General features: G+C 47.7%; 1 protein-coding gene across 2 annotated transcripts in view; it reads right to left on the minus strand.

Annotated features, from left to right (window-relative positions):
* LOC124545033 (glycoprotein-N-acetylgalactosamine 3-beta-galactosyltransferase 1-like) overlaps positions 1–23770 on the minus strand; it is a 180813-nt gene that overhangs the window by 83643 nt on the left and 73400 nt on the right. For both annotated transcript variants that reach the window (XM_047123815.1, XM_047123813.1), the window contains exon 2: positions 23181–23414. In XM_047123815.1, the coding sequence (XP_046979771.1) occupies positions 23181–23414 (234 nt within the window). The remainder of the gene's footprint in view (positions 1–23180; positions 23415–23770) is intronic.

The raw sequence follows: 23770 nt of genomic DNA on the forward strand, positions 1-23770 counted from the left end.
GGCTTACAGCTTGAGTAATTTAAAATGGAGAAACAGTTAGAAAGAAAAGTTGCCAGCGCCGCACTGTTGTTTACACGGATTTCCACATGAATTATAGTAAAAAGATATATTCTGGAAACGTTATGGCAACAGTCACATTTTTCTACGACAGATGGCCTCTGCTGGCCATAAAGCTACTTCCAGATGAAGTTTAAACTTTCTTTCCGATTGGTAGAAAGTACTGGGTGTTAAAATCCTGTGGTCGGCCGAAATACAGTCTTCACACAACTCAAAATTATTGCACTACACTGCTGCTCAATTGATGTGTCACGAGTCTGAATATTATTAACTATACAAGCAACTAATATTTCCATAAATTTTGAGAACCTTGAAAGTTTTGAGATATCTGCAGAAACTACATCGCGCCACTGGTCACTTTTTCTGTTCCTTACGAAAGTGACCTGTAATGTAATTAGGCAAGGCAGCTGCCTACATTTAATCAAGAAGATACAAGAAAAGTTGAACATTTTTCAGGTGATTATTTTTGTGTACGATCATCCGGTATTTGAGAAATATGACAAAAATTTGCCGTCGCCGACTTCAAATGGCTCTAAGCACTATGGTACTTAACATCTGAGGTCATCAGTCCCCTAGACTTAGAACTACGTAAACCTAACCAAGGACATCACACACACCCATGCCCGAAGCAGGATTCGAACCTGCGACCGTAGCAGCAGCGCGGTTCCGGACTGAAGCGCCTAGAACCGCTTTGCCACATCGCACTAATTGCAAAGTTTTCGGTGGTGTCTATTTAAAAAGAAATAGATGAAAAGGCACATAATGAGGGGGATTACTACCAACAACGCGAGAATCATTTGCACCTTTCCGAAAATAAAAGATCAAATTGAACAGAACAACGATGTATTTGTAGACTGTGGTATTACGATATGCTAGCTTGAAGACGGCGCCACCAGTGTAGCGTGACGAAATTTTACAACTTTCCAGACATGCTGTTTTGCGTCATTGACACAAAATACATTCTACGATTCTTGAGGTCACGACTAATATTCTCCTTGCTGTCAGCACTTCCGCTACACGCAGTCCGAGTGCTGCTTAATTATTTGCGGTAGTGTCGATCGAGGGAAGTAACAGTGAACTTTCGAACGCAGCGGGCACCGCGTTAAGGACATGAAACTTTCCAAGATATTTACTATATGGTTATTTTACTTCTCGCGTTACAACCTACCATTGCTGGTAGGTTAATAGCATTTAACTGAATTCTCATGACTCCCCAAGTACGCGGCAACTAGAAGGGGGGAGGAGGGGGGATAGTAAGAACACCTGCATAAATTGCTTTTGAGAATTAGCAGCATTTCTCTAGGACAAAAGAGATGATCATACATAGTTCCTTTACTTGTGAAAATACAGCCGGTTAGCCAGAGCTGTTTTTCACTTTTCATTCATTGTGATACACACTACCTGATCAAAAGTATCCGGACATCTATTAGTGGACAACAGTATGGAGTGGGTCCACCCTTCGCCTTTATGACTACTTGAAATTTGCTGGGAATACTTTCAGTGAGGATGTCTGTGCAGGCTGGCCGCTGTGGCCGAGCGGTTCTAGGCGCTTCAGTCCGGAACCGCGCTGCTGCTCTGGTCGCAGGTTCGAATCCTGCGTCGGGCATGGATGTGTGTGATGTCCTTAGGTTAGTTAGGTTTAAGTAGTTCTAAGTCTAGAGGACTGATAACCTCAGATGTTAAGTCCCATAGTGCTTAGAGCCATTTGAACCATTTGTCTGTGCAGTAATGGCAGCCCATTTTTCCTCAACAACTGAAAGCAGAGTAGGTAGAGATATTGGACACGGGGGCCAGGAAAGAAGTCTAGGTTCCTATTCATCCCAAAGGTGTTCCATTGGGTTCACGACGGGACAGCCCATTTACTGTCCAGCATCAATTGCTGCGCTGAAACAAACAGTCGTTGTGTCCAAATTATTCCTATACTGTATGCAATACACGTTACTGTAAAATGTATTCTTATCCTTTAGATTTAACGTTTACTTAACATCCTCCGGTCAACTGCCAAACCCAAATCCTTCCATCGGATTACTGCTGGGTAAAGTGTGATTCATCACTGCAAATCACTCGTTTCCAGTCATCCATTATCCTGTGGCGTAGCTCTTTGCACCACCTCAATAGTCGCTTAATATCGACTGCAAAAATGTGCGATTTATGAGCAGCTGTTCGACCACTGTGCCTCATTCTGTGTAACTCCCTGCGTAGTGATTGTGCTAACTGGACAGGTGGTAGTACTGGAACTCTCGAGCGATTCCTTCCACTGAATATAGCGGTCAGAATCTGGATAGATCGGGAACGACTCGAAAACCAGTGGAACAGGTCGACTGGCCGAAGGTGTCACAACGAGTAAACAAGTGGACAATGATTACAGCAAAACAAATAACAGACAACGGCGGCAGAATGGCGAGTCCAGTAAGAAAACCAAGATAGAAACTTAAAACGTAGCGAATTCAGAATCAAGACGAAGTGTAGCGAGATCAATACAATGGCGCAGAGAAATCACAATTGACTGCGGAGCCGTTGCGCTGCTGGCTTTAAAGGGCTGCTGCGGGCACTGACAGCCGTTTTCTCGAGATGGCACTTGCAGTGGCGACACCAGCGCCCACAGGTGCAAAAGCGCCATCTAGTGGCTGTCATCGTGTTACGTATCCTTTGGTGGGTCTTCAGACTCGTCAGGCTGGGATACAAGATCCCTCCCACTTGGGCAATGTCTCAGACAATGCTTGAAAAGGTGAACTGGTGGCATGAGTGGAGTCCTGGAACAGTAATCCACCGGCTGGGAGTAAGAAACTCGCGCTCCTGGCAATGGGCTGGTGCGCTGTGACGTGGGCAACAACGGTGCGCGTGATAATGGCTGAAATGGCGGAGGTTGCACTCAGACGTTCACACATGTCTACAGAAACCGTCACTGGACGCGGGAAATGTAACCATGCGGGGTGAGAGGGTATTCCAGGGCTGACTGATCCCTCGGCGCCCCAAACCTCTTGTGTCAACCATTGTAAGGCGATACTTGTGGGTGGCAACCACCATCGACGGCATGCGTGAGGGTTTCGCCCCATACGAGCATGCATACACAGTGGAGCCCGGGAGACAATGTGGAGGAGTTCTGCTGGGCTATGGTCTCGGATAGTGTTGGCTCTGTAAGTGCTCAGAAACAACGTGAGCACAGCTGTGGTAGTGGAAATATCCATTGCTTGCAACATTATTTGTTTAAATGCTCACACCGTATGCTCTGCTTGTTTTCCTTTAGGGCGCAAAAAACAACTAGGGTCGTACGCGCCCAAGTCAAGAATACAGAATGCGGACACAGAAAGGAGTTAAACGACTTAGTCAGTCCCAATTGACAATAGAAGACTGCTAAAAACAGGCACGTGGAAAAAGGGCTAAAAAAGACCATAAGAAACGGAGGTCCAGAACTAAAAATCAAATGGCCTCCCCATATTGCTTTGGCGGATAAAAAGTAAAACGTGGTCAACAGCCCGCACTTCATTTGCTAAAACAGCAGATAACTCAGATGGCAAACCCAAATGGGAATGTAAAAGGTCAAAAAATGGACATTCCATCAGGAAGTGGCGGACACTTAAAACTTGGGCGCAATGTGTACAAAATAGTGGGGTAGCAAATGACAATGGCTAATAAGCAGCCGAGTTAAAATAATCTCCTCCTGGCGGGAGGGCCGAGAGGAGGTCATCTAAGCCGCTGGCAGAGGCTTAATAAGCTGGAGTTTATTCCTGTGAAGGGAGGACCATTGGCGATGCCAAAGGGACCACCGCCTGAAAGACGGCAACACAGAGATCATCGGAGGGAACGTAGATACTCGCAGGCTGTGGTACTAGGACTGCAGCTTTGGCAGCAGCGTCAGCAGCCTCGTTTCCTGGCAGACTGACATGACCAGGAACCCACAGAAACATCACACTGGCTCCACCAAGAGTAAGCAGTTTACGTTTTCATGGACCTGTTGCACTAAGGGATGGGCGGTGTACAGCACACATACACTGTGAAGGGCACTGAGTGAGTCTGAGCAGAGGACACTATTGGAAAGGCTGTGTCGCCGGATATACTCCATGGCCTGATACCAGGTGAAGAGCTCGGCTGTAAGTACTGAGGAGTGTGCCAGAAGCTGATATCTAAAGACACGGGTGCCAATGACGAACGCACACCATGGTCGGTCTGTTAGTCGTCAGTGTATACAAAGGTACTATCGTGAAGTTTGATGCGAAGGTCCTGAAACTGAAGGCAATAGACCAAGGTTGGAGTAGTGTCCTTAGGAAGCGAATGAAGGCTTCACGAAGCCAAGGTGGCGAAGGGTTCACACCCACTGGGAAAGATGCAGGTAGTTCGAAGTTAAGCCGCTGTAGCAAGTGCCGAAAGTGGACTCCAAGAGGTAACAGGACGAGCAACATATGGGCGATCAAATGAATCATCAAAGAAGGAGGCATAGGATGGGTGGCCACACATGTCAAACGGAATGCATACCTGATCAGGAGAAAGTCACAGTGGTAGTTCAGCCGCTTCAGCATACAGACTCAACCGCACTGGTGTAAAAGGCGCCCGTGGCCAGACGGATGCCATGATGGTGGATAGTGTTGACACTGGGTAAGAGGGATGGGCATACACACGCATGAACAAAGCACCTATAGTCGAGTTTCGAACGGACAAGGGACCGGTACAAACGGAAGAGGGTCGTTCGATAGGCACTGCAGGACGTACCATTGAGGACACGTAGGACACTGAGGAACCGTGTACAGTGGGCTACAAGGTTAGAGACATGGGAGGACCAAGAGTGTTTCCTATCGAGCATGAGCCCCAGGAATTTCGTAGTTTCAACGAACGGAAGGGCAACAGGCCCAAGATTTAAAGATGATGGGAGAATCCACTAGCGTCGTAGGAATTGGTTGGTTGGTTGGTTGTTTGAGGTTTAAGGGACCAAACAGCAAGGTCATCAGTCCCTTGTTTCAAATATGGTCCATTCCGCTAATGGGACATCTCAGTAAAGTCAGAACAATAAAAGGGAAAAAAGGGAAAAACGTAAAAGGGCAGTCATGTTGTCAATGGTAAAAAACAAAATGAGGGAAGTCAGCAAGAGAACGAACCCAACGCTATGCTGAAGCAGCATAGGCAAGACCACCTGTGACTTAAAAGGTGCAACCGCTAGAATGTAGAAAGATGTATGGGAAAAGGAGACTAACCAATCCTTAAAGAAAGGGTAAAAACAGAGTAAAAGGGGAAGAAAAGAGGATCTCGGTCAGGGAGGTGAATCAGCAATCTCCAAACACGGCTTACAGTGGGAGACACCCAAACACTCACCGCCCTGCCCCAACACCAGAAAGAGATTAAAAACCTTAAAACTGAGAACAAAAACCACTTTCCCAGAGGAAACTGAGAACCAGAGAGACCATCCGGGAATCGTCAGCCAACATCAAAGGTAAAGTGTGAGGGAGTCTGTACTTAGCACGCAGAGCAAAATGAAGGGGGCATTCAACCAAAATGTGGGCTACTGACTGGAAGGCTCCACAACCACAAAGTGGGGTGGCTCATCACGCAAAAGAAAACCATGGGTCAGCCTGGTATGGCCAATGTGGAGATGACACAGTGTGGCCAAGTCCTTTCGGGAGAGGTGAAAGGAAGAACGCCATGGGACTGGTGTCACCTTAATCGCACGAAGTTTATTAGACAGGGAAGTAGCCTCCCAAGAATTGGCCCATGACTGTGCGAAGTGGGATTTGATGTGAAGCCATAAATCCGCTGCAGGAGGGGTTACAGAAAACGGGGGGTAAGTGACTGCTCCCCCAGCCAAACGACCAGCGAGCTCATTACCCGGGATACCCACATGGCCAGGGATCCAAAGGAAGTCAATGGAACAAGCAGCACGGTGAATATCAGCGAGATGGTAATGGATGGCAGAGACCAAGGGATGGCGCGAAAAACACTGGTCAATAGCAAGAAGGCCACTCATCGAGTCCGTACATAACAAAACACGGTTGCATTGGGACTGTTTAATAAAGGTAAGGGACTGGGAAATTGCCATAAATTCCGCAGTAAACACCGCAAATGTAGGTGGCAGCAGATGATTTGCCGTTCCAACAGAGGACGTGAAGGCATACCCCACATGATCAGCAGATTTAGAGCCATCAGTGTAAAAAACAACAGCATCCCGAAACTCCCATAAAACTTGGCGGAAAAAGGAACGGAACACCACCGAGGGGATGGAATCTTTCGGACCTCGGCAGAGAGCCATCCAAATTCGAGGCCGAGGAACTAACCAAGGGGGGGGGGGGGGGGTGGAGGGGAGGGAGCGAGGAAGACAGGACAAAGAAGGAATCTGAAAATCACGGCAAAGAGACGCAAGGCGGAGCCCAACCGGTAAACCCGCCTGTGGGCGGGAGTCGGGTGGGCGACGTCCATGGTCTGGGAACAGGATAGAATAGGAAGGATGAGTAGGAGAGGAATGGATAGCGAGTGCATAAGACACCAGAAGCTGGGACCGCCGAACAGAAAGGGGGGGGGGGGGGATACCAGCTTCAACCAGGAGACTATCAACAGGGCTAGTAGGGAAGGCACCAGAGGCCAAATGGATACCATGATGGTGGACTGGATCCAGCACGTGCAGTGTGGAAGGAGCAGCTGAACCATAAACTTGACAACCATAGTCCAAGCGAGACAGAACCAGAGGACGATAAAGATGGAAAAGGAGGGAACAGTCCACACCCCAAGAGGAGTGGGCAAGGAAGCAAAGGACATTGAGTTTACGGAAACATCCTACCTTCAGGAGTCTGATATGGGGCAGCCAAGTGAGCTTGTTGTCGAAAAGAAGACCCAGGAAACGAAACTGTGGGACCACAGGCAATCGTTGTGCATCGAGATAGAGCTCTGGATCAGGGTGGATCGTAGTACGGCGACAGAAGTGGACCACCCACGATTTTGAAGGAGAGAATTGAAACCCGTGTTAGAGGGCCCATGCAGACACACGCCGTATAGCTCCCTGAAGCTGCCGTTCTGCAGATGCCATCGAGGAGGAACTAACCCAAATGCAGAAATCATCCACATACAGGGCAGGGGCGACCAAGGGACCGACAGAGGCCACAAGTCCATCGATAGCAATGAGGAAAAGAAGGACACTTAAAACAGAACCCTGTGGGATGCCCGTCTCCTGGGTCTGTGGAGAACTAAAAACAGTACCAACTCGAACTCTGAATGACTGATGGAACAGGAACTGGCGGATAAAAATCGGGAGTGGGCCCCAAAGACCCCACTGATGAAGGGTAAGATGTGATGGCGCCAGGCCGTGTCATAGGCCTTGCGAAGGTCAAAAAAACACTGCAACCAAATGGCGGCGCTGGTAAAAAGCCTGCCAAACTGCGGATTCCAAGCGAAGTAAATGATCGATTGGAGACCGTCCCTCTCGAAAGCCACACTGCTAAGGGGACAATAGATCCCGAGATTCGAGGACCCAATTGAGCCGACGGGCTACCATCCATTTGAGTAACTTACAAACAACATTGCTCAAACCAATTGGCCGATAGCTGTCAACAGATAGGGGGTTCTTACCAGGCTTAAGGACAGGAACCACGATGCTATCCCTCCACTGAGAAGGGAAGTCACCCTGGAGCCAGATACAGTTAAACACCTGAAGAAGATGTTGCCGTTGTGGAGCACTGAGATGTTGAAGCAGTTGGTTATGCATCGAATCTGGGCCAGGGGCCGTATCATGAGAAGATAGAGCAGAAAGAAATTCCCATTCATTAAAAGTTCGTTGTACGATTCTGACTCACAAGGGGTGAAACATAAGGTGGAAGCTTCAGCCCGCTGTTTTTGGTGAAGGAAAGCAGCTGGATAGGAGGCTGATGCTGATGCCACTGCAAAATGGGTCGCAAGAACTAATGGGTCCATACAAAGGCCATCTGGGAGATGAAGGCCTGGGAGGGTGGACTGCCGATGGCAACCTTGGAGAGAGCGAAGTGTAGCCCATACACATGACAGAGGGACAGTAGAACCAAGGGAAGAAACGAATCGTTCCCAACACATCTGCTTGCTCTGTTTGATTAAATAATGGGCTTTAGGGCGGGGGCGTTTAAAGGTAGTAAGGCTGGCTACAGATGGGTGCCTCTTAAAGTGTTGCAAAGCTCGACGGCGACCACGAATGGCAATGGCAATGGCTGTACTCCACCATGGGACTTGCCGGCGACGAAATGGCCCAGATGAGCGCGGGACGGCAAGGCTAGCAGCGCGAACAATCGCGTCAGACACGTCACGTAGGACGTCATCAATACAACCCAACAAAGAGGGAGAAAACACGACCTGTGCAGTGTATAGAGGCCAATCGGCACGGTGGAAAGACCAACGAGGTAACCTGTCCATCGGGGAGCGGGAAGGGAGCGAGATAATCAACGGGAAATGGTCACTATCACAAAGGTCGCCGTGTGGCGACCAGTGTAATGAAGGGAGGAGAGAGGGAGAAGAAAGAGAAAGATCAATGGCAGAAAAGGTACCGTGACTGGCACTGAAATGAGTAGGGGAGCCATCATTAAGAAGGCACAAGTCGTGGTCTGCAATAAATTGGTCTATAAGAAGACCTCGTCTAGATGGAAAGGCACTGCCCCACAAGGGATGATGAGCATTAAAATCCTTTCTTCTCCTTCTTATACACTGGGCAGTCTGGTGAACGTGGAGAATGACTACCATGACAATTTACACACACAGGAGGGGGAACACAGGTACTCCCCTCATGGAGTGGACGTCCACAGTCACCACAGAGAGGGGCCTGTGAACAGCGGTAAGACGTGTGTACAAAACTCAAGTACTTAAAACACCTCATAGGAGGTGGGATGTACAGCTTCACATCACGTCGATAAACCATAATCTTAACTTTCTCAGGGAGGGTATCCCCTTCAAAGGCCAGGATAAAGGCACCAGTATCAATGCGATTGTCTTTAGGACCCTTCTGAACACGCCGAACAAAGTGAACACCCCACCGTCCGAGATTGTCCCGAAGTTCCTCATCACTTTGAAGGATGAAGTCCCTGTGAAAAATCGCACCTTGTACCATATTTAGAGACTGGTGGGGGGTAATGGACACAGGAATTGTGCCAAGATGGGTGCAGGCACGAAGGGCCGCAGATTGGGCAGCTGAAGCAGTTTTGATCAGCAACGAACCCGACCGCATCTTGCTCAGGGTGTCCACTTCGCCAAACCTGTCTTCAATGTGTTCCACAAAGAATAAAGGTTTGGTATTGGTGAAAGTATCTCCATCAGTCCTGGTGCAAACTAGATAACAGGGGAAAGGTTTCGCCCCTAGTCGACGGGCCTGACCCTCTTCCCAGGGGGTAGCCATGGAAGGGAAAGCCAAAGGGGCAAGAGAAGCAGCACTTGAAGAATCAGTTCCACGCAGAGAGATGGCCGCAGAAGAATGGCCAGAGTTCTGGACCCGCATGCGTTTCATTTGCATAGCATCCGCTCTGATACCACCCACTCCAATCAGGGGCGCCACCCAGCCACAGCAAGGGCCGTCTGGCACGGCGGCCATTGCTGGGAGTTCTGATGCTCCAGTATAACGAGCAACCACTCCAAGGCATGCATGAGGAGGTCACAGCTCAGGTATCAGAAGTGTGATCCCTGTGTGTTCAGGGGGCTCAACCAAAAGGGTACATAGCGACCCCACCACACGGACTGGCTACCGTGCAATAGCTCGGGGCCCCGTGCTCGCCACACACGTATCCACAAAAGAGTTGTGGACCCCTTGGGGGGTCGTAGGAATTCATAGAGACAGTTTTTTCAGTGGAAAAGCGAAAGCCAGTGACGATGCTCCAGGAGTAAAGACGATCAAGACACCGCTGAAGACGTCGCTCAGTGAGATAGGTCCGTGGTGAACTGCAATAGATGGCAAAATCGTCAACAAAAAGGAAGCCAGAGATGTGCAGTGGGAGACAGGCCATGATAGGGTTAATGGCGATAGAAAAGAGGACGACACTCAGGACGGAACCCTGAAGCACACCGTTTTCCGGGATAAACGACAAGGCAGGACCCACACACACCCTGAAAACACGATCTTTTAAAAATGCCTGAAGGAAACAGGGCGGGCGGCCGTGGAAGCCCCACGTGTCAAGAATGCGGAGGATATCAGTTCTCCAGCAGGTGTCAGACGCTTTCTCCAAATTGAAAAACGCGGCCACAGCCTGGTATTTCTGCAGAAAACCATTCATGACATGGGTGGACAAAGTCACAAGATGGTCAACTGCAGAACGCCGCACTCGCAATCCACACTGTGCATTGGTCAGTAAATTGGGAGACTCGAGCCACCATACCAACCGGGCATGAATCATGTGTTCCATCACCTTGCAAACGCAGATGGTAAGAGATGGGGAGGCAGCTAGAAGGAATGTTTTTGTTCTTACTGGGCTTAGGTATGGGTATGACGGTGGTTTCACGCCAGCGTCCGGGAAACGTGCGCTCTACTCAGATGCGTTTGTACATGTTAAGCAGAAAGTGCTTGCTGCAAGAGAAAGGTGCTGCAACATCTGAATGTGGATGGCGTCTGGGGCGGAGGACCGGGATGAACTGAAAGCATGATGGAGCTTCCTCATAGTAAATATAGCGTTGTACACTCACGATTCGGAGAAGAGAAGGGTATCGCCCGAGCCGCCTCCACTCGTTTCCGATGGATGAAGACAGGGTGATAGTGGGAAGAGTTCGAAACTTCCACAAAAGGTGTTAGAGATAGCAATAGGGTTCACGACAACATCGGCTGCCACTGTGAGGTCGGAAATGAGGGAACGGATCTTGGGCCCAGTGATCTGTTCGAGGTTTGCCCACACGACAGAGGAAGGATTGGAACTGTTAAAAGAACTAGTGAATGAAATCCAGCTAGCTCATTTGCTATCCCGAAAAACGCGACGACACTTTGCACACATCTGTTTATAATGAATGCAGTTTGCCACTGTAAGATGACAGACAGCACATCTCCATGCACGAATTGCATTGCAGCATGTCTCTGTCCATTAATGGGCGAGGAAACGACGTGGTAAAGAGGAAGTGGGAGGAATGGAATATTCTGCGGCAGTAAGGATGATAGTGAGAGTCAGCCTGGTTATTACAACTGGGGACTCTTGCCAGGGAAATGTAAAGGTCCCAGCTGCCATTTGGGCGTGCACACAGATGGGGTGGGAGTCAGAAAACGGAGAGCATGTGGGAAATGGTCACTCGAGCAGGCGTCAGAAAGAACGGACCACTCAAGACGATGGGCAAGCTGCAAAAGGATAGGTCCAAATGGGAATAGGTGTGCGAGGAGTTGGAAAGTGGGTGCTCCAGTGTTGAGGCAGAAGAGGTTAAGTTGGTTAAGAAGGTCAGCCAAGAGGGCACCTCTCCAACAGGTCCTGGGAGAACCCCAAAGGGGATGATGCACATTAAAGTGGGGGAGGCAGCTACCCAATAAGCTGAAGGAAGGCCGCCCTGGTAACATCAAGTGACCGAGTGACATAAATGGTACAGAGGGAAAAGTCACGTGGGGGAAGGAAAAGGCGAACTGCGACAGCTTGAAGACTACCAGTCAGGGAGAAGGGTTGACCATGGATGTCAACCCATATGAGCAGCATGATGCCCCCATGAGATGGAATGCCAACCTCAAGGGGAAGGTCAAAACTAATCAGGAAGTAATGTGAAAGCTCAAAGCAGTCATGAGTGCACGATTTCGCTTCCTGAAGGCAGAGCACAAGGGGACGCTGCAATGCTAAAAGCAGCCATAAATCCTCTTTGTGGGACTGAAGGCCACTAACATTCTGTTGGAGGACAGTCATGATGGGGAAGAGATGTAGGAGGTGTCAACTCAGCGGCCACTGAGTGACAGCCAGTGTAGAGTCGCTACTACAGGGCACAGAAGCAGGATGATCCTGCTCCATGGGGTCCACAGAAGCACTGGCGTCATTGTGCGGTCCAACGCTGAAAAACGACTGGTGGTGTGCACCGGTGATACAGTGGTCCACTGGGCTAGGGTACCACATGGCGACACCATTGAAGAGGATCTTGGTGAAGGAGAAGACCGGTTGCCTTCGGTGTTCTTTGAGCCCTTCTGGCTAGAGGAAGACTCGGGCAGTGTTTGGCTGGAGGGACAGAGGAAGTTTTCACGGGAGCAAGAGGAGAGACATGCAGCACAGAAGGGAAAAACGCTGCATAGGCTCTGGCCCTGTGGTAGCCAAGCACAAACCCACTGAAGAGTGGCGAGCCCTCTGGGGGAAGTGTCAGCATATGAACCATTCAATGATACATCATCGATATGGGCTTTTGGAGCCGAAGGCCCACTTGTGAACCCTTGATGACTGCATGAAAAAACTTTACACCTCGCCTGTACCGGTCAATACCGACATTGGACTGTTGATGGCTGAAATACGTTGCCTGGTCAGATGAGTCGACTTTCAAATTTTGTTGAGCGGATGGACGTGTATGGGTATGGAGAGAATCCCATCAATCCATTGACTCTGCATGTCAGCAGGAGACTGTTCAAGTTGGTGGAGGCTCTGTTGGTGTGATATGGGACCCCCGATACGTGACATGTATGTAAGCATCCTGATCACCTGCATCCATTCATGTCCATTGTGCATTCCGACTGACTTGGCAATTCCAGCAGGACAATGAGACACCCCACACGCCAGAACTGTTACAGTATGGCTACAGGAACACTCTTCTGGGTTTAAACAGTTTCGCTCGCCACCAAACTCACCAGACATTATTATTGAGCATGTCTGGGATGCCTTGCAACCTGCTGTTCAGAAGAGATCTTCACCCTCTTGTACTCTTATAGATTTGTGGGCAGCCCTGTAGGATTCATGGTGTCAATTGCCTCCAGCATTACTTTAGACATTATTCGAGTCCATGCTACATTGTATTGTGGCACTTCTGCATGCTTGCAGGGGCCCTAAACGACATCAGGAAGGTATACCAGTTTCTTTGGCTCTTCAGTGTATGAGAGAATAAGCATCCATGACAATGAGCCACTGAGCCCAGAGAGAGGCCAGAAAAGTCAAAATGTATGAAGTCCCAAGAGGGACAGGGTGGGGTTGGGCCAGGTGTTGAAAGACTGGGGAGGAGAAGCCTCGTTCCAGACACAATCAGAACAGCTGTGCACCATTGCCTGCACGTTTTTGTTCAGTTCTGGCCAGTAGGCATGTCGCCTTTGAACGGTTCGCGTCTGCAACATACCCCAATGCCCATGATGTAAGAGTTGCAAAACTTGGGGGTGCAGGTGACAGGATGAAAACATCATGAGCATCTGGCCCTGCATCAAGCAGGAAAACAATGGAGAGAAGTCACAAATATTGGGAGAGAAGAGTACAGGCCTGGAGTTCAGGATTGGAAAATTTCGGAAGATAAGTGAACCACCCATGGAGTATATAGTGCATGACACACTGTAAGACAGGGTCACGGTGCACGTCTGCAGTGATGAGCAATTTGGAATTCCAGCCAATGCATGCTGTCATTCCACATCGACATGGAAACATGACATTTTCTGGTTGAGAAATACTGGGACAGTTCCTGAGGGCAAATGAGAGACGGCATCCTCATTTGCATATTGTGCTGTGGGCTTGCATTTAATGGCATAACTGTAAGAGCTGAGGAACAGTGTCCCAACTCTGAAGCTATTGTGTCCTCTGCTCCAGAAGCCGAGAGCGGGGCCCAAAGAGTGCTACCAGTGGTAAGTGGTTCTTAATGTGGGTAAACTTGGTCCTCTACTGGTGAACATGGAACTTCTTAGTGGCAAAAATGATCGCCAAAGCTTTTTCGGTTTGCGAGTAGTTCTTTGGAGCAGGTGTCTCCGTTTTTGACGCATAGGCAATATATTGTTCAGTAATGTCATCATTCCTGTGCACTAGCACTGGACCAGTGCCATAGGGAGTAGCATTAGCGGCCAAAAACAGGGGGTATTATGATGAAAAGGGCGAAAGGCGGGCACGGAACACAGCAGATGCTTCGGCTATGTGAAAATGCGCTCAGTCAGCAGCCCACTTGAACTGAACGTCGTCATTTCGCAATCAATTGAGCAGATGCACAAGGTGGAACAAACTTAGAATAATAATTCACCTTACTCAAAAAATCCTGCAGTTACTATAAGATTTGAGGGCATGGTAGGGAGTTAATGGCAACAGCTGGATCCCTTCTTTGATGAGCAAGTGGCTGAGAATTCCATTTCATTCTCCTCTGATAAGGTTTCTGAGAAGATCAGAGTATGACGTATGGGGTAGGTTTCCACTCGTGTTTCGGCATTGACTGCTGATTTAAAATCTCCACATAGCCAGAGACCAATCTGATTTCTTGATCCCACCCAGGGTGTGTCCCAAACACTGGTTCAACTACACTTGCTTCTTGGAGGTGATCGAGTTCTTGCTTAACTGCCACTTTTAAGGAGCAAGAATAGGACACACATGGCAGAAATGGGGCACTGTGTCTGGACATAAAGAGGTCTGTGGGACACGCCAGGCCACGTTCGATTAGAGATGTGAAGGCAGTACAGAGGTCGTCGAGCTCCTGAAAGAGAGCTGTGCCTGAACAACCTCATCGGTAGGACAACACAAAGAGCAAAGGCATCCAGACTAAAAATCTTGCCAGCTTTGTGACTATCTACAACAAACAGAGTTATCAGCTGTACAACCTTTTTGTACACTGCATTGATTGACGCCAGAGGGGAATTGGACTGTCACCATACACAATTAAGGTGCAAGATGGAGTGACCATGTCAGGAGAACAAAGATGAGCATACATCTTGAGATTAATCAAAGAAACGGTAGCCTCCTTGTCCCTCGGGAAATGGACTTCCTGGCCTGCAGTCATGACGTCGATAAACTGCTGGAAGGATCGCCCTAAGAAACAATTGCCTGAGGTTCACACATCATCCGTTGATGCATGTGGGGAGGGGGGCTGGGGGTGGCATCCAACTGTCACAACAGCTGACGACAGTTTGGATATGTCCATCTTTCCCCACAATGCGTCCAGTGTGCCCAGCGATCCGGACAGTTTGCATGTAGGTGTGGTGTGAAGGAGTCAGGCCATGACTGGAGACCCTGCTGCTTACGCCAACGGGACATGACAGACCGTTCAGAGGCCACTGAGGCTAGAATTGTGCTACTTGGAATCTAGGTGTGAGTCATTCATTTGCCACCTGTACAATCTCTAAAGAGGTTGCACTATTTTCAAAAAAAAGCGTCCAAGGAAGGATTGTCTAGTGTAAAGGCTGCAGTGCATACTTCCAGATCTGGAGCCATTTTGACCACTATCTCTCGAATGAAAACATCAGCATATGACCTTTTGCAGGCAGGGTTCATACAATCACAATGTCGACTCAACCCCTGCAAATCCATTACCCGCGAGCAGTACGACTGACCAGGTTCCTTGCAGTGTTGATGGAACTCCAGGTGCGATACGACAACATGGAAACGTTGAGAATAATAATTTGGCAGCAACGAACACTTCTCTTCGAATGTGAGCGCAACAGGATTCGGGAGTGGAGCCACCCTTAGTAAGAAAAACGTCTCCAGAGAGGCTCAAGAAAGGAAGAGCGACGACTGGAGAGCGTCATCAGAAACCCGAAAAGTGGCGAAGTGCTGTTTCAGCAGCTGGATGGGATGGGAACCCAGAACCTAAGGGATCAGACAAAAGCTGAGTTTTCTGTCAGAGCAGTTCAGTTTTTGTTGAAATTGCTGTTTGACTTGCTGTTGCAACTGCCGCTGCAGGACCAGCTGTTGCTCTTCCACGAGCTGCAAAGGCTTTGAGTCCGTGGACTGCTGTCAACCGTTTACCTCATCGCCCATTCATCTACGTCTACGTTATTCCTCTGCTATTCACAATTAAGTGCCTGGTCGAGGGTTCAATGAACCACCTTCAAGCAGTTTCTCTACCGTTCCATTCTCGAACGGCGCGCGGTCCCCGAAAATTATTACGAGTATTTTCCACTTTTAAATTGTGCTACGATTCTTGTCAAGTGTTACAAGGCAGACATGCAGGCATCAGCTATGCTGAACACACTAACTGAACGTTTTATTTGTTCCGACAAGCCATGTCTTGCTGACATCTAATCTGTGTAATATGGGATGCATGCCATATTGCAGAACACACATGAGCTTCAAGTGCACTTGTCGACGGAGTAAACAATGTTATTAACACACAAACCTGGTCTCAAACTGATATCAAAGTCAGTGCATAATTGAGCCGTGCGTGGCTCGTGTTCCCGCCATCATGTAGTTTACACCCTGTTTTTAACGTACTTCCACCTCACTACGTTGCTGCTTTGCCTGTCCGCGAGCGGCGCTAGCAGCGCGTATCGATATATCCCCTCTCGTTGTATCTTTGCTCGACAGCTATTATTTCCCGGTCGTTGTCTGTCGTAAGCAGTTCCTGTCGTGAGTTCGGGTCTGCCAGTCAGTTGGAACGCGTCTGGGGAGCAGTCCGGACCTGCCAGGCGGGGAGTTGCAATGCGGCACTAGTGCAGTCGGGTTGGTGCAGTGAGGTCTGCGTCGACATGGCTCGCCCGACCATTGCCACCAAGCATCACCTGAGCCGGGCCGCGGTCTTGGTGGATCGTCGGTCGGGCGAATCTTGTCTTCGTGCGTGCTTAGTTACTGTTGGGTGTCATTCAGGTCTTCGTGCAAGTGTCTGTCAGGTTGTGTGTGTAGTTGGTGTTATTTCCACTGGACTATTTTAGATGTTGTCGGCATTCTGAGGGTAGTCCATCGGTTGCTCCGGACCAGGGAAGTTATCTCCGCGCGATGCAGTCGACAATGTCCACTGACGGTCCCTGCGCAGTGTCGGATCGTGTGTGGAGCTGTCCGATCGCTACGAGCTTCGTGGTTCACCGACCCAGGACGTCAAAGTTGAGTAGTGGTTTCAACGACCCAAGGCACGTGCATGCATGTTGTGTGGTTAGTTTCGGTGTTTCGCTGTTGGGGAGGTTTTCCTGTGAGCAACACAGTGTTTCTATTGCTGAAATTTAGCCGCCATGCGGTTCAATTAACTATATTGGTTGACTACAATTCGAGTGCACAAGCGGAATTTTCTGCCTTGTGGACGTTAGTGTTCTGGTTACCTGCCCTGGTCACTGACGTAAATTCAGACCGTGTTCCTTTTGGGTAAAGTTAACTGTATTACCGTATTTCAAATTCAGGTGTACCAGCTGAATTTTCTGCCTTATGGCCGTTAGAGATCCGGTTATCTGCCCTGGCAATCAACGTAATTGCAGGTCGCGTCCTTTCCTCACCTATTGTTGCTGTCCAACATGGTGTGTAATTTTCACAGCTAGTACATATTCATTGTGGATAATCACGTTCATAACCTTTTGTGTCTGAGTTCTCATGTACTGATTGGTACCAAGCAAGTCGTTGTGTCGGTCGGTCCGTGGCTGTCCCCTGGCTGGGTACTGTGGGATCAAGTGTAGTTGGGCTCACCACCTGTCTTACCTAAGTGAAAGAGGGCAGACCGACCTCCCTGTCTGGAGGCTTCTGAGTGCCGTTTTCTTCATTGTCCTGCTCACCGGTGTTTAATTCTCTATTAATAATCTATCACAGCCAATGATTTAAAAATTCTTGGCTTTAATGGACTAAATGTTTTTTGAATTTTGAAAAATCAATTGTGGGCCTTGTTGTGGTCTTCAGTCCTGCGACTGGTTTCATGCAGCTCTCCATGCTACTCTATCCTGTGCAAGCTTCTTCATCTCCCAGTACCTACTGCAACCTACATCCTTCTGAATCTGCTTAGTGTATTCATCTCTTGGTCTCCCTCTACGATTTTTACCCTCCACGGTGCCCTCCAATGCTAAATTTGTGATCCCTTCATGCCTCAAAACATGTCCTACCAACCAATCCCTTCTTCTAGTCAAGTTGTGCCACAAACTTCTCTTCTCCCCAATCCTATTCAATACCTCCTCATTAGTTACGTGATCTACCCACCTTATCTTCAGCATTATTCTGTAGCACCACATTTCGAAAGCTTCTATTCTCTTCTTGTCCGGCCAGCCGAAGTGGCCGTGCGGTTAACGGCGCTGCAGTCTGGAACCGCAAGACCGCTACGGTTCCAGGTTCGAACCCTGCCTCGGGCATGGATGTTTGTGATGTCCTTAGGTTAGTTAGGTTTAACTAGTTCTAAGTTCTAGGGGACTAATGACCTCAGCAGTTGAGTCCCATAGTGCTCAGAGCCATTTGAACCATTTTTCTTCTTGTCCAAACTAGTTATCATCCATGTTTCACTTCCATACATGGCTACACTCCATACAAATACTTTCAGAAACGACTTCCTGGCACTTAAATCTATACTCTATGTTAAATTTCTTTTCTTCAGAAACGCTTTCCTTGCCATTGCCAGTCTACATTTTATATCCTCTCTACTTCGACCATCATCGGTTATCTTACTCCCTAAATAGCAAAACTCCTTTACTACTTTAAGTGTCTCATTTCCTAATCTAATTCCCTCAGCATCACCAGATTTACATTGACTACATTCCATTATCCTCGTTTGGCTTTTGTTGATGTTCATCTTATATCCTCCTTTCAAGACACTATCCATTCCGTTCAACTGCTCTTCCAAGTCCTTTGCTGTCTCTGACAGAATTACAATGTCATCGGTGAACCTCAAAGTTTTTATTTCTACTCCATGGATTTTAATACATACTCCGAATTTTTCTTTTGTTTCCTTTACTGCTTTCTCAATATACGGATTGAATAACATCGTGGAGAGGCTACAACCCTGTCTCACTCCTTTCCCAACCACTGCTTCCCTTTCATGCCCCTCGATTCTTATAACTGCCATCTGGTTTCTGTACAAATTGTAAATAGCCTTTCGCTCCCTGTATTTTACCCCTGCCACCCTCAGAATTTGAAAGAGAGTATTCCAGTTAACATTGTCAAAAGCTTTCCCTAAGTCTACAAAAGCTAGAAACGTAGGTTTGCCTTTTCTTAAACTTTCTTCTAAGATAAGTCGTAAGGTCAGTATTGCCTCACGTGTTCCAACATTTCTACGGAATCCAAACTGATCTTCCCCAAAGTCGGCTTCTACCAGTTTTTCCATTCGTCTGTAAAGAATTCGCGTTAGTATTTTACAGCTGTGACTTATTAAACTGATAGTTCGGTAATTTTCACATCTGTCAACACCTGCTTTCTTTGGGATTGGAATTATTTTGGGTCTTATGCTACTTAAAACCTTATTCTTGAAATTACCCTTTTAGCAAAAACATTGCTGCCTTCTGCCTTAAAAAATTATGGTAATATATCTTAAAATTTTCAAATTTAATTGTAGCCCTCAGCCGCTTGTATTGCATCTTGCATATGTTTGTTCTATCTAATTTTGCCTTGAGGCTTTCCAGCCTAGTTGTGATACTACATATATTTTAATTATTTTATTTGCTATTTTATTTTGCCTTTTGAGCTTTCCAGCCTAGCTGTGATACCATGTATATTTTAATTATTTTATTTTTATTTTTATTTTGTTGATTTTTAAGATTTCTTGTTTGGAGGCCTTCAGCTGTGAAATAATTGCCTTTTGGAAACCTTAGTTTTGAAGGTTCGTCTATGTGCCATTTTGGTTTAAAGGTGTTAATAAATTACAATAAATTACAATTTTGAGTGAACCTACCGACACCTTATTTGGCCCATTCCACAGTCCTAATCACCTGTTCTGCCCTGCGGGTTTAGCGGGCGTTTCAATAATGACTCACTCTCTCTCTCTCTCTCTCTCTCTCTCTCTCTCTCTCTCTCTCTCTCATACTATACAGCCCAGTCACCCATCAACTACCAGCCACTCTAGCAACATCGTGACGTTAGTGGACTCGCGCTACATGCCATACAGTTGCTCTAAAGAAAATGGCAATTGGGACCTATCTCGTCGCAAATCTTTTCCTGTATTTTCATAAATCATCTTTGCCTAAAATTGCGTCATTTCTAAATTTATAAGCGAAAAAACCGTAAAAGTAGCATTTTTCTGTTTTTTTTTTTTTCATTCTTAGCCCATTTCCTAGCCGAAATTTTGGTGGAAATTTGAAAATTCGGATTCAGCACCCTCGAAAACAAAGAAAACTAGTCAAAAATGTTTAAAAACAACTTTCTGCTGTTTGGCCTTTGTGGGCGCCATTTGACTAGACTTCAAGCGAAATCAGGGAAAACTCAAATCGGGATGACCGAACACGGATCTGTACCGTCGTCGCCGGCCGTTGTGGCCGTGCGGTTCTAGGCGCCTCAGTCTGGAACCGCGTGACCGCTACGGTCGCAGGTTCGAATCCTGCCTCGGGCATGGATGTGTGTGATGTCCTTAGGTTGGTTGGGTAGTTCTAAGTTCTAGGGGACTGATGACCACAGATGTTAAGTCCCATAGTGCTCAGAGCCATTTGATTTTTTTTTTGTACCGTCGTCCTCCCAGATAAGGAAAGCATGACAAGAAGCAAGTCCACAAACTGTTGCATGTCACTCCGTTAAGGTGTCGTAACTAATAAGCATAATATTTAAAGTAATACCACTCACACTGCCTACTAATTCGGGTAAGAGCGTAAGGCTGGCTATAGTAGAAGACGGCACACTCAGCTACTGCTACATGACATGTAGTGTGTTAGCTTCTCTCAGTGCCAGGCCGCATCGTGAGAGTTAAAACTCCAGATTTTTTCAATCTAAATTTTTCGAGAAAAAATGTGTTGCATTACTTACTGAACACTTCTCATATTCCTTCGGATTAGTTCTCTCTCGACACGTAATTTTCCTTCAGAGCTGGAACAAACACTGACCATTAGCGTGTGTGCTAATGTGTGGAACAAGGGGAGTGTGTTCCACTTGATTATGGTATAGGTTTTAATAGCCTAGCACTATTTTTCCTACATTATGTTTGTTAAGGTTATGGGATAGGCTTGCGAGTTTCTAAGCTGTCCTGCACAGGGACAATTGTTGATAGGATAGCTGCATCACTTTTACAGGCGCAGCAGGTCTGGCCAGTGTAATGACGCCCGCCAGTGTGGTCGGCTGCCGAGTCCTCTGATCAGCTGGTTGGTCGACCTCTCGGCTTTCTCGTAGAATGTTGTCGCTGCGTCCTTAAACCTCTGGCGTAGGGGCTGGACGGCAGCGACGCGGTGGAGCTCCTCGGTGGGGAAGTCTTTGGGCAGGTGAAGTGCCAGTCGTAGCGCTCTGTTTTGGATCGTCTGCAGGCGCTTCAGATTTGTATCGGCCGTGTTTCTCCACACGACCGCTGCGTATTCCAGCAGCGATCGTATGGCGGCCTTGTACAGCGCAAGACCGACGTCTTCTGGCAGCGCACTGACCATTATTTTCTGTGTGTGCTTTTATGTATTATTCTCTCGTAGATAGCTTGGTTCTTCCAATTGTCCCCTTCTTGCAGCGGTGTACCGTAGGTCTCTAGAAGAGCGTCGCGTTCCAAAGGATTGGAAAAGGGCACAGGTCATCCCCGTTTTCAAGAAGGAACGTCGAACAGATGTGCAGAACTATAGACCTATATCTCTAACGTCGATCAGTTGTAGAATTTTGGAACACGTATTATGTTCGAGTATAACGACTTTTCTGGAAACTAGAAATCTGCTCTGTAGGAATCAGCATGGGTTTCGAAAAAGACGATCGTGTGAAACCCAGCTCGCGCTATTCGTCCACGAGACTGCCGTGTTTCTTGACTTCCGCAAGGCGTTCGATACAGTTGCTCACAGTCGTTTAATGAACAAAGTAGGAGCATATGGACTATCAGACCAATTGTGTGATTGGATTGAAGAGTTCCTAGATAACAGAACGCAGCATGTCATTCTCAATGCAGAGAAGTCTTCCGAAGTAAGAGTTATTTCAGGTGTGCCGCAGAGGAGTGTCGTAGGACCGTTGCTATTCACAATATACAAAAAAGACGATGTGGATGACATCGGAAGTTCACTGAGGCTTTTTGCTGATGATGCTGTAGTATATCAAGAGGTTGTAGCAATGGAAAATTTTACTGAAATGTAGGAGGATCTGCAGCGAATTGACGCATGGTGCAGGGAATGGCAATTGAATCTCAATGTAGACAAGTGTAATGTGCTGTGAATACATAGAAAGAAAGATCCCTTATCATTTAGCTACAATATAGGTCAGCAACTGGAAGCAGTTAATTCCATAAATTATCTGAGAGTACGCATTAGGAGTGATTTAAAATGGAATGATCATATAAAGTTGATCGTCGGTAAAGCAGATGCCAGACAGATTCATTGGAAGAATCCTAAGGAAATGCAATCCGAAAACGAAGGAAGTAGGTTACAGTACGCTTGTTCGCCCACTGCTTTAATACTGCTCAGCAGTGTGGGATCTGTACCACATAGGGTTGATAGAAGAGAGAGAGAAGATCCAATGGAGAGCAGCGCACTTTGTTACAGGATCATTTAGTAATCGCGAAAGCGTTACGGAGACGATGGATAAACTCCAGTGGAACACTGCAGGAGAGACGCTCAGTAGCCCGGCACGAGCTTTTGTTGAAGTTTCGAGAACATACGTTCACCGAAGAGTCCAGCAGTATATTGCTCCCTCGTACGTATCTCTCGCGAAGAGACCATGAGGATAAAATCAGGGAGATTAGAGACCACACAGAGGCATACCGACAATCCTTTCCATGAACAATACGAGACTGGAATAGAAGGGAGAACCGATAGAGGTACTCAAGGTACCCTCCGCCACACACCGTCAGGTCGTATGGATGTAGATAATGATCTAACCGCATTTTTCCCCCACACTATGAAGGCTCCGTCGTCCTTTCCCGTGAGTTTGAGATCAACATAAAAATTTTGGATTGAACTATAGCTCGTCTGTAGCTTTCTCAATCTCCCTCCCGAAAAAAAAAAGCACACACGACAGTATTGAAACACCTGCTGTAAGTTGCGAGCCCGATGCTAAACAGTCAAGGAGACATGCAAATATCTGAGGTAAGCCTTATTTTATCTAAAAAATTGCAAGGAGGAGAGACAGAATACAGATAATTTTGTGATCGTCGACACTGTCCTGAAACAGTAAGTTAAGGTTGTCTCACGAAACGATCGTATCCGAACTTTTTTCGCTTCACGAATGGAGACGAAGCGCTTTAGAGGCCGGGAACATAACATAGCACAGGATACAAAGTACTGTGCTCAGACATACGAATTCCACGGCAGCACTCACCTGGCTTGCGTCGAGCCGCAGGAAGGGTGGGCAGCGCCCTCGCTGGAATGTCCGAAGCGGCTAGCGTGGACCACTCGTACTCGTATTCGTACTCGTACTGCAGGAAGTCCCCGGCGAGGGCCGCCTGCAGCTGCCGCTGCAGCCACGCCGACGAGCTGCGGAAGTCCAGGGTGGCCGCCGCGAAGCCCAGCGCCACGCCGCAGAGGAAGGCCGCAGACAGCCGGCAGCACCACACTGCAGGCACGAAGCGCGCGCCCCACTGCTCACACCACCAAAGTAAACGTATCCAGGCAGAGCGGCCACGTCTTGGTCGAGGAACTTATAAAGCGTTAATTAGCATTACTTTTTGTTTGCATTGATTGACAAGCGACAATTGCAAGTATAACTGTCGTTCCGACGCAGCCACGACATTTCATATACTATTGGCCATTAAAATTGCTACACCAAGAAGAAATGCTGATGGTAAACGGGCATTCATTGGACAAATATATCATACTAGAACTGACATGTGATTACATTTTCACCCAGTTTGGGTGCATAGATCCTGAGAACTCAGTACCGAGAACAACCACCTCTGGCTCTAATAACGG

This window comes from Schistocerca americana, chromosome 8 (assembly GCF_021461395.2).
Source record: "Schistocerca americana isolate TAMUIC-IGC-003095 chromosome 8, iqSchAmer2.1, whole genome shotgun sequence".
In the NCBI taxonomy this organism is placed as follows: Eukaryota; Metazoa; Arthropoda; class Insecta; order Orthoptera; family Acrididae; genus Schistocerca; species Schistocerca americana.